The 11,808-nt window shown below is 39.5% G+C and overlaps 1 protein-coding gene across 1 annotated transcript; it reads left to right on the top strand.

Moving 5' to 3' along the window:
- The first annotated feature begins 837 nt into the window (after positions 1 to 837).
- Positions 838 to 9,346, top strand: LOC104527206 (T-lymphocyte activation antigen CD86). The gene is made up of 6 exons (XM_010170868.2): positions 838 to 887; positions 1,023 to 1,072; positions 2,311 to 2,652; positions 6,549 to 6,860; positions 8,511 to 8,645; positions 9,316 to 9,346. The coding sequence occupies exons 2-6, from the start codon at positions 1,027 to 1,029 to the stop codon at positions 9,333 to 9,335; spliced, it is 855 nt and encodes a 284-aa protein (XP_010169170.1). The 5' UTR covers positions 838 to 887; positions 1,023 to 1,026; the 3' UTR covers positions 9,336 to 9,346.
- The last annotated feature ends 2,462 nt before the right edge of the window (positions 9,347 to 11,808 follow it).

The raw sequence follows: 11,808 nt of genomic DNA, 5'->3' as shown, positions 1-11,808 counted from the left end.
AAACATGACAAAAAATGGGAAACCATCAGGAAGCTGTACTACCAGTCAGGACAGCAGACAGCAATCGTACTGGTTTTAAGTAGTCCGAGAGCTGAAAAGTTTTTACATCTGCTCCAGCAAAAGAGAATTACCTGGAGCTGTTTAAAGGAGGAGAGTAAAGGACCTTGGCAGGGATGGTGTGGAGGCTTCTCCCAGATATATGGAAAAGGCACAGGAAAAACACAAAGGTGCTGCTAAAATGCAAACCAGCAACACAGGCCAGTCAGATGCAGGTGCCATTCTCTCACCAGCGCATGGGAATGGCATTTGGCTGTTCACCAAGATTTTAGGCCCCTATACCACATGAACCCAAGCACCCATAGAATTGTTTTGCTTATGAGATGAGTCACAGAGGTTTTTTCTTTTTTTTTTCTAAACGATACTAGTTTTTCTTGACCAAAAATTATGTGCTGTTTAGCCTCAACTCTTTAAACTATGTAGGATTTCTCTCCGTTATCTTTTACTGCCGTGAAGGATAGGTTCCTGTCACAAAACTGAAGGTCACACACTTCATTGCTTCTGGTAGCTGACATCATCATGCTGTCTCACCCACCTCCTACTTCTGTGTCACCCTCTCCTCCCCCTCTATTTTCAATTCCCCCATCTTCTTCCCCACACTGCCTGGCCAAGCATGCTCCCCATTCCTCTTTCCTCCGTATCAAGTGTTTTGTGTCCTTGTCCTGTGCTTCGCACGCTGGGGGCTCTGTGTTCCTCCCATGGAGTACCCTGTCTGCAGTAATCTTGCACCACATCACCTTCTCTGTGAACCAGATTTCTGTCATGGCATGCTTCTTGTTGCTAAAGGCTGTGAAGCACGCTGAAGTCTTTGCACCAGTCCATGGGAAAAGGTGAGATTAATTTTCCCAATAGTCTGTCTCTTGCTAAAACTTCTTGCTTTACCACTTATTTGGGAGTAAGTACTGGAGAAAGTACTGGAGTGTTTTCAACCTCTAACACATTTCTTTCATTCTTCCTCCTTACAGCGTCATGGAGGGCTGCATATTCTTCCTTTATGGTATGATACTTCTCCCAGGTAAAAGGCACATTTTTAATGGTAAAAATTGTTTTGGTTATTTGTGCTCTGCTATGTGATACTTTCTCATCCACTAAGAAGCTCATTTCTTAGTAGTCATTAATCATTTCCATTGCATAATCAAGATCCTATAGCCTATGTGACATGTATTTAAACTGTGTGCAGGAACTCTATAAAATATATAGTAAGTACTTTCTCTCTTCCATTATATATCTTTACATTGCACGTATTTTATGTTGCTCTTAAATTTTCAGTTTAAATCTGTCTTTAAAATGTGCATCTATCACCTCTGTATATTATAGAGGAGAGCAGTATTAAACTGAAAACTGACAGTTTGATATGGGACAACTGGAGTTTTCAGCAGCCGTGGAGATCATTTTGCAGTCTGGTGCTCTGGAGGAGCAGTCAAAACTTTGCCCAGGAGACAGACTGTAAATCTCCTCCTCCATTTGAACACAGCAGAGGTGTTTGTGTCTCCTGAGACAGAGGACTGCATTTCTCCTTCCAAGAAAAGCCTGTCCTCCCAGCCCATCATCCCCCCCGTAATAATGGCTACATGCAATGATGAAAGGGGGAGAAAAATCATCCCTTGTGTAATACAGTTCATGCTTTCTTTGCATGAAGGCATAATTGTATTTATTGACTATTTCTGTTAACAAGATCAGCAGCAGAACAGTTACGTTTGACATTTAATCTGTCATTAAACTCCAGATTAATTACAGAACAGTTAAATCTGACATTTAATTTGTCATTAAACTTTAGATTAATTCTTCAGTGAGACTGAAAGTATTCACCTGTTTCGGACCTTCTGGTCACATATTCCCTAGACAACAACATTTACCACACAGTGTGCACTTTACATTTTATTAGGAGGATGAACTCAACTTTTTAAAAAGAAATTGTACAACTATCTCCTCTATGGCAGAATCTCACTGCACTCAGGATGCTACACACGAGAATGGTTTGGACCTTTTGCCTCTATATAAGTCCTCTAAAATACAGACACTCACAACCTCACAAGCTTCCTCTCAAGGAAAGTAACAAATAAGAAAATAAGAAACATTTTTATGACCTGAACTCCACAAGACTAAGTGAGTCAGTTTGAAGAACTATGAGTTCTGTCTAAATGCCGGCGTTTTTATCGCTACCGTCGTTAAGCGTTGCCCCTGTGAGTGCAAATACTTGGTGTTCTTTTGTGGCTGATGGAAATCTTAATTTCTTCTCTCTCTTTGTCGAAGGTATTGCTGCCAGTGTGCATCAGGTGAAGGCATTTCTCAATCACACTGCATACCTATCCTGCTATTTTCCAAACTCTCAGAAAACTGACATAAACGATTTAAGAGTTTTTTGGCAAAAAGGTGCTGTGGAAGTGGTGCATGAAGTGTACTATGGCCAAGAAAAACATGACAACCTTAGTCCTCAATATATAAACCGCACCAAGATGGATATGGGTAAATGGACCTTGCAATTGTTGAATGCAGGAATTGTGGACGAGGGAGAGTATACATGTATTATACAGCACAGAGATAGAGGATCACCAAAGGTCATACACACATCTGAGTGCTTACTGCACATCATTGGTAAGTAATCTAATTGTCCTCCGGTCTGGGGGCTTTTGGGGTGTTCTCTGTCACTTGGTTCTCTGTACCAGAAATATGTGGTACTGTCCCTGTCCCCAAGCCACTGTAGATGTACTTGCACTTGAGCAGAATTTCTAAAGATGGAGAAGAGTGTTCTCAACAGCAGATTGTCAGCTCTGAATAAAAAAGTACTCAGGCGGAAGCAATCAGAAGAAGTAGAAAATGAGACAATAATTTGCTCAATATTGCATCATTCCAGATTCCCACCTTGTCATACTTTATAGTGAAAACCATTCTGTTTTCTTCCTCTTGCCTCCTGCAAGTTTTGTGGCTTTTAGGACTTTGGAAAATACACTTCTTTATTTGCATCTGATGTATTACCTTCTATTAAAAGTAGCAGTAGTTATAACTGTTAGTGATAAATTACAAGTTAACATCACAAGATTTCTGCAAACACTCAGCTATGTTATGATCATATAAATCTCAGGGAAAATAAAGAAAAAGAGCAGCTCATATGTGGAGGAGTAGAAATTCATATGTTCAGTTAAAGGAAGACTGAAAATATCCTTGAAGAAAAAATGCATGCATTGCTGAGATTCCACCTGTTTTCTTGCATGTTATCAGAGGAAAAAGCAGCAAATCTTTTAACAGGGGAGTGGAAATGAGGAAGCAACCGTTTCCTAATATTTTCTAATATTTTTAGTAATTCCTAATATTTTTTCCTAATGTTTTTCTGTTTTAAACTGTTCTGTTAGCAACCTTTGTCCGTATGCCCGTGTCCTCTCTTCCACTATGTAAATGCTAGTCATTAATAATAACAGCTTCTTACTTCCACTGGTGTTTTAAGGCTTCAGCATACTGCTTCCAAAGAGAACAGGCCATGTGTAACAGCAGCCAAAAACAGAGTACCAGGACATCTGAGTCTGCTTAGCTTTGTGCTACTAGCAAGTGTTCCCTCAGTCCACAGATAGAAAACCTAGACTGTTAATCTTGATTGTCCCAGAAACTACCTGACAAGTATTTTCAGCAAAGTTTTAGAACTCAGAAACCCATAAAGTGCACTCAATATCAAGGCCTCCAATTTTAGAGATGCTTAGCATCAACCATTCAGTTAACTCAAACATTTAAATCAGCTTAGCCAACATCTGAGCAACATGTTATAGAAGTCTCATACTTAGACACAAAAACTCTCCCAGACCTTTTAAGGTTTAACTTAGGAAGACTGTTTTAAACTATTTGCTACTGTGTTCCTTCCAAATGACTTTCTGTTCAATAAGCTCCCAAAGGAAGGAGCAGTATAAAAACATATTTTAAGAAAAACCTTAAAAATAAATAGAAGAAAAACACAAATGTTGAAATGTACCTGTGCTTACCTACTGTTCCTTAATTATAATCTCATATCATAGACGGAGGGTTTTTTGCAGCATGGTGTGTCACACTTCAAATGGATATCAGAAAGATTGAGTGCTGTACAAGAACGACAGGGCAGTCCTACAAAGCTGTCTAGATAACTTGGTGACCAAGCCTGTTAAGAAACACTGAAGTACCTTCTAATCCATTTTACATGTGTTATTTGTATGTACTACATTAGGAAAATATATAAATAAATATATGTATATGTATTGTGTACCACCTGGATGGTTTATATAAGAACAACACAGATCATTCTCCAAAAAGAAGGGACAGCTTTGGCTCTTAAAACAGGCAGTTTAATGACAGGCAGCTTAACTGCAAATTCTGCTGCTATATCATGTCTCTGGTGCTTCCTTTGGATGGATCAATGAAGGAAGTAGGTGAGACTAGGGAAGCTATTTAAAAATATGAGCTAGTCGAAGTGTTGGGAGTGAAACTGATTCCAGAGTAGAGACGTAACAGTTTGTGTCCTCATTTTAAAGGGGATGTTGAAAAACTTGAAAGCGTGAAGAAAAGCTCTACTAGCGTTATCTGAAGGCTGGAAAACATACAGTCCAACTGGAGACATTAAAAGATCGATCTGGATTCCTCATAATACAGAAGACTGAGAAGAGTCTTGCTTTCAGGGTGTGGGAACCTGGAATACACATAAAATATTGTAATTTTTTTTTTTTAAAGCTAATTAATTCAGTGAAAATATAAAAACAGGCAGTGGCTGGAAGCAAGTGAGCAGTAAGGCACACTGTCACAAAACAAAACCAAACCAGGTAGAGTGTTTAAGCCACTGAAAAAAATATTAGGGGCTTGATGGATATGCTGTCTCTTGAGGTATTTAAATCTAAGCCCAGAGCCTTTTTGGAAGATGTGTTATCTTTAAATACAAAAGACTTCCTGAAACATACTTTTCTGTTAACAATCCAAAGCTCATATATGCATAGCCCACACCCTGCATGCAACCAACATCACTTTTCAGTAAATCGAGCTTCCAGAAGCCATAAACCAGAAGTGCTTTGATCAGGGTATACTCCTCTAATTTTATTTGTTTACTGTCAATAAGATTGAAACTCTTAAATCACTTGGATGATTTGTCAAGTTTCACAGCCATGGATTATATTCCTGCCCTCCCTATAAAATGCCAAGGAGAGAATAAATACTCCAGACTAGAAGCTGGAGTGAGCAGTCAGCTAAGCAAGTCAGACCTTGAAAAGAAAGAGGAAGCTTGAGCTCTCCTGAGAGACAACTTAATTAAAATTTGAGGTGCAAAAAGATGGGGGTTTTTCAATTTTAAATTCACAGCCATGGACTTTCTTGGGGATTTAGTGACTAAACTAAGTCCTTCTCCCTGTGTGTTGGGATAGAGCAAATAAATGAGCATCATCTTTCTTCATCCATCCATATTAAGAATTCACCAGGGCAAGGATTAGAGCCTGGATCCAACATATTTTGTGTGCAGAAGAGTCAGGCTCTCTTAGGCTCATATTTTTCTAAGAATCCCTTCCCTCTTCTCCAATATTTCTCCATATTGTCTTTAGTCCTATTGGCACTAAAATAATGAAGTATTTTCAAGGAGTCTTTTTCCTGGGCTTGGTTTTTTTGGTTTTTAACTTGCTGTATGCCAACATGCAGTCAGTATTACATCCACCTTCTCTCCTTCTCCTTTTTCACTATAGTCTACTATTTCTGTAGTATGACCTTTTAAGCAAACAAATCCTGGTGGAGAATGTTTGGGAGACTATTTAATGGAGAGTATTGGTTAAAACCTTCCATTTATAATTCATATTTTATGTTTAAATAATTCTTTCCAATTCTGTTTCACTAATTATTTCTTGCCTAGGAAACTTGACTTTTAAGAACAGGTGTGTTTTTCATTGACTAGGATGGGTATCCAGTGACACAAAGTAAAAGAACTTGTACTGTAGTCACTTCAATAAAAAAAAAACTGAGCTAAGGGAGGTCTACTATCAAGTTGAGTGAATTACTTTATATGCTGCAAAATTATTACTCATAATACTGACAGACACCAAGGATATTTCTACCTATGACAGCACTGGACCCCATCTGAAGTCCCTCAGATGATTTCTTTCTCTACATTTCACAGTTAGAAGTTTGTGGTTTTCCCCTTACCTAATCAGGAGGTCAAGAGCACACAGCACTGTGTCCCATTCCCATTTTGTGCTCAAGCACTGACCTGCAAGCAGGCCAGGTTTGGTTATTCTGAGGTGTCAATAGATCTAAAGGAGGTGGGAGAGACAGAGGCCCATTGTCTGGCTGATCAGAGTTCTGTTCTTGAAACACCCTGAGGACAAGGAGCAGTAAGTCTACATGTACACCAAAAACATAACAAACCCTTCTTGGGACTCCCATTTTTTTCCTGAGAAAATTGTTTGGACTTGCTTCTGCCTGAAAATCTTAAATAATTGGCAGGAACTGTCATGAGATGTGGTATGTCTGACTCATGATGCTTTCTCTTTGGTCTGTTTCAGCCAACTATAGTCAACCTGAAATAGCATGGCTGCACACTGGGGACCTAAAGCCCAACGCATACTTGAATCTTTTCTGTTCTTCCAGCGGAGGTTATCCAGAGGCCAAGCAGATGACTTGGCTAATTTCATATGAAAACAAAACATACAGGCATATGCATCACATGGATGTCTCACAGGATGCTGTAACAAAGCTGTACAATGTCACTAGCAAGCTGAATATCACAGTTCCTACAAACACCTTCACTAATATTAGCTGCTTGCTTCACCTTGGAGAGCAGCTGGGGAGCCTCGTCTCAGTGCCACTAGGCATAGGTGAGTCTCCATTTGCCCATTCCCATTTTTGCATGGGTAGGAGGAGGGCACATTGCAGTAGAGCTGATCACAGACAGCAGCACAGTCAAGGCAGGGAATAAGCAAGTAGCAGTAGAAGTTGTTTATGTTTTATGTTCTCCACTCTGTTGACCAACAGCCACAGCCACTGCCACCAAATTCCCTCTTCTGTCCATATGGGAAGTCTTATTACAGCAACAAGAGGGCACAGAGAAGGAAGGCTATTGCTACACAATCCAGAACACAGCCCTGTTCATCCCCACCCTAGATGCTGCTGCAGTAGCAACAAAGCAACCTGGATGTCTGGATTAAGTGGCAATCAGTCTCTGGAGGTGACATTTAGGTGTTAAGAGAGGTCATGACTTCACAGAATCAGAGAACAGCTGAGGTTAGAAAAGGCAACTGGAGATCATCTAGTTCAACCACTCTGCTCAAAGCAAGGTCAACAGGTAGCACAGAGCCTTATCCAGTTGAGTTTTAAATATCTCCCAGGATAGAGGCTCCCCAGCATCTCTCAGTAAACCATTTCAGTGTTTGACTACCCTGACAGTAGAAAAGTTTTCTTCTGACGTTTAGGTGCTTGAGCTGCTATTCTTAATCATTCCCTGGAGGGAAGCAGAAGGCTAAACAGAAGAGTCCCTTGGACCAAATTTGGCTCAAAAACTGACAAATAGACTGTGCTGAGCTTAAGTGTGAAAGTCATGAAACTTTGACTAGTTTTAGAAGCATTCCTGGTGGTTTTCATAGACATTTCACAGATGTAAAAGAAGCTTGCCACTCATTCTGAAAAAAAGTTTCATGGTGCAATTTTCTTCATATAAATTTAGCTAAAGGGTTAAGTCATCAATGCTAGATACGGCAAACTGCCTCTGACGCCCTTACATTCTAGGATTTTTAAATAATATTAAAATATAACACAGAAGTCTTCTGAGGTTTGCACAGCGCTAGACATTGCTCATGAGTGTTAATATGGCTGTATTAGCTATATTAGCTGTATTAGCTATGGTGCTGCACCCTCCTCTTGCCTACTCAATTCTTCTTTCCTCCTTGGCTTTATGAAAGTAGCCACCTGATAAGTGGTGATGGTGGGTAAGAGGCTAGGAACTCCACATAAACAAAAGCTTTGTTTGCTGATACTGAAGTTCTATCAGTTGCTAACCCTAGTAACCAAAACCTCAAAAGCACAATAACCAGAAATAGAGGGAAACTCCTTTGCCTTCCCGGCTACTTTCACATTCCTTATGGCATTTCATTAGGCTTTGACCATCATCTCCAACAGATACCAAGTAGTAACACATCTCAGGTTCTTCAAACTTGCACAGTAGCAGCCTCGTAGACTCTTGTATTAATCAAGCTGCTGATCTGTAACATGTTACCCAAATTTCAGAAAGAGTACTTTGCCTGACTGTGTTGAAGTGGCTATTAAGGCTTGGTAGTTACGCTGCTTACTGGGAATGGAAATAAAGCAATGTGGATAGTGATTTATTGACATTATTAAAGCACTGTAAATGCAAAAGATGCTGATGGCCTTTCCCTAAACTTCTAATTCACATAACTTCAGGATAGATTGTTTAAACTAATTGTTACAAATTAAATCTTTGCTGTGTATAACTCCTCTGTTTTCTTATTCAGAGATACAGGGGGAAGAAATGGAGCAAGTGAAGATAAATTTCTTTGGCCCACTTATAGCTGTGATTATACTGATTACACTTTTTCTGGGTTTTGTGATATTGAAGAAGAACAGAAATATCTCATCTACCAACCAGAGTAAGTTATTACTTCTCAGCTTCAGCTCCACTGGCCCTCAAGTCACAGGCTTTGCTCTTTGTAATCATCCCTTTACCTACATTCAAGCTGCTGACAGAAAGTTAGGTTTCATGCTGTACTGAAGCTAAACTTCTTAGGACAATTTAGTTCCTGCAACAACTTAGTCCATCCAGCAGTAGGTCAAAACATCTTTCTCCTGTCTTGTCTTGGCATCCACTTCTCCCTCTTCTTTGTGCTCTGTGAGACTGCCATGGCACTAGCTTACCACTTTTTCCTGCAGTTTTATCTTCCTGGCCCCCTCCCCGCCACCCAGGATCCAAGGCTTGCTCCACCACAGGCTGCTCAACACTGGACTGGAAGAATCATCTTGTACTAGGAACAGAATTCAATCTTTGCATTGCATTTCTCTATTTTGTTCCAAGACTAGGTCTCAGGAGTCCAGGGCTTATTCTGCACTGAAAGGATCCTCATCCTGACCTCAAAGTCTATCCTTTCTTGTAGCAAAAGGGAAATGCATTCCTCACAGCCAGTCCTGTTTCCTTACACAGCCAAGGGTCCTGAGCCCCACCTCATTCTTTGTCCAAATCCTAAGAGAACCAGACATTTACTATCAACTCTTTTTAGCTCCTATTTCTCACATCTCTGTAAATCACATATTCATCTATTTTAGGTATCAGTCTAGCAGTCTAGAAGCTACCCAGCTTGAAACCGAGGTCATCAGCCAGACTGCTGACTGGGAATAATCTCTGCACATAGCAAGGCCTGAGGTCCAATATTCTTAGATGCTCTGCCAGAACAAGAATCCTTCCCAGATACCCTGCAGAACAACATGCAACAGTTTTGTCTGATGGCTGAAATCCACCGTCCAGTATTCTCTGCTTTTATTTTTGCTCCAGAATGGTAGTAAATATGATGCTCTGCCTGTCTGCATGACTATCTTTTTGCTGTATCTTTGATTACACACTGTGATATTGTAAAATCCTGACAATCAATGAAGAAAGCAGAGCTGCATGTGTTACAGAAGGGAATGTCTCAAAAATAGAAGGAGTTAGGCCACAATCTGTGAATCATAACCATCACTGGAAACATGATCAGAGGCAGGCTATTAATCATGAACCATAAATGCTTTTGGCAGAGCCAGTGTGGCTTTGTACCAGTATCTTTCTTGTAAAGTTTCACAGCAGAAAGAGGAAGTTCAGGGCACTTCCCCACCTTCTGAGAAAAGTTGCACAATTCCTACCAGGCATTTGAAAGTAGAAATCACCTAAAGGAAAAACTCACTTTAAACATAATTTCTGGTTATCTTAACTTTTTTTTTTTTTTTTTTTTTTTTTTTTTTTTTAACTACCATCCAAGCTTAACATGCTCAGACAGTACCTCCACACTTTGTTCTTCTATATTCTGACCAGATGCTGTAATAGTTGTTCAGGTAGATACAGGGATAGAAAATGAAACCATGAGGTATCACTCACATGTGTATAAATCTAAATATACAAAATTAAGCTAAGCAGATAACGAAAAAATGTTAAGTAGGTCATGTTCCAATTGACTGTTCTCCCTTTCTTAATTTTGCTTCAAACCTTGAAGGTAGAGCAATCTGTACACTATAGTATGCTCAGCTACAGGAAGTAGTTTTACCTTTTACGAAAGATTCTCCATTTCATTCAAAATGTGCCAGTTCTCCAGTCTTGAACTATCTCTGCATTTTGTATTCTTCAAAAGCATTGTCATCGTTCAGGATGGAGAATGCAGCAGAAGTGAGTCAAAATTCTGAGGTCTTGACTGTGTTTGTAGATCTGACATTTTCAGCAAGAGCAGGGATATTAGCATCACATTCTCAAGACAAATTTCAGCTCAGAGTTGCAGTCTGGTGACATAAAATCTCTACGGTTTCTGCTGGGTACAAATATTCTTTTCTGTTAAATGATGTTGTGATTTGCTAGATTCCACCTCAATTTTTACTTCATTTTCATGTGTTTGAGAGAATGTGCATGTCCTTTGGAGTTAGCTAAACCATGTGGGAGTCAGTTTATTAAGCTATTACACTAACATTCAAAATATTTCATTCAGATTAATATCATTCAACTTTTATTAAAAGTTAAAAAATAAAAAGGTTTTATTTTTTATGCAAATGTTTATATTTGCTAGCAAACTTATTTAATGACTTATTAAAACATACATCTTTTTCTGTGTTGGTGTTTTAATCTCCCGCCATTAAAGCAGCACACTGGAGAATACACACATTTGGTGTTCTCAGGGAGGAAACACTCCCAGAATTATTTCTTGGAAGCAAACAAATAAAAGAGGTATTGCTGCAATGACCAAGAATGGCACAATTGAAGGTTTCATATGTTCATTCATGGAGCTGGATAGATGTGCACATACCTCCTTGATTTGTTGACCTATACACCTCAAAGATTAGATACAAAATTCCAGTCTGAAAATTTGGCCTTTTGATTCTATGCTGCAGATTGTCAAATGTATTTCCAGTGGATCACACGATCTTCTCTAACTCTTGATTAATATTTGGTTCCTTAGATAAAGCATGTATGAAATTATCAGGTATACTAAATAAGGTAGGTACTCACTAGATTTGTGTTACCTCTCTTGCTTTTTTAACACATTCTGTAATTCAGTTCATTTTTTTCAACATTTTCCCTTCCCACTGAAGTCATCCACCTCAAATCCTCACTAACATTGAGGTCATCAGAACAACAGCTAAACCCTACAAGCCCAGTGGGCCTTCTGTCTTCCATATGACTAGATTCACACATGTACACATACACTCTTGAACTCATAGTGTTGCAACAATCTTGCTAGTCCCTAAATCCTGATGTGTTGCTTATCTGGTCAGCTTGATGCACTAAGGGAAAAAATCGTCACCAACCTTTCATGTTTGTTCATAGAAGAAAAACAATAATGGATAAGATATCTGGAAATCTACGCTACAACCCAAGAGTCCTTCTCTAGCACATTCACTTAGCACAAAAAAAATAATTCTGAGCACTTGGAAATTCAACAATGTGTTGGGTTTGGGGGGGGCTGTGGTTGGTAGTGGGGGAAGGGCCACCTTGTGAGAGCAAAAAGCTCCCCTTGCTCCAAGGCAGAGACCCCCCAGCCCAGGATGGGCCAATGAGCACTAGAGAAATTCGCCTCTGCGAAT

The sequence above is a fragment of the Antrostomus carolinensis genome, unplaced genomic scaffold (genome assembly GCF_000700745.2).
Source record: "Antrostomus carolinensis isolate BGI_N321 unplaced genomic scaffold, ASM70074v2 scaffold20856, whole genome shotgun sequence".
In the NCBI taxonomy this organism is placed as follows: domain Eukaryota; kingdom Metazoa; phylum Chordata; class Aves; order Caprimulgiformes; family Caprimulgidae; genus Antrostomus; species Antrostomus carolinensis.
The sequence above is the reverse complement of the archived record's forward strand: the minus strand, read 5'-3'. Positions and strand labels throughout refer to the sequence as shown.

Coding starts and splice junctions, on each gene's coding strand:
- LOC104527206 (XM_010170868.2), top strand. CDS start 1,027: ATGGAGGGCTGCATATTCTTCCTTTATGGTATGATACTTCTCCCAG. Junction 2,653..6,548: donor GTGCTTACTGCACATCATTG/GTAAGTAATCTA, acceptor GGTCTGTTTCAG/CCAACTATAGTCAACCTGAA. Junction 8,646..9,315: donor TATCTCATCTACCAACCAGA/GTAAGTTATTAC, acceptor CATCTATTTTAG/GTATCAGTCTAGCAGTCTAG.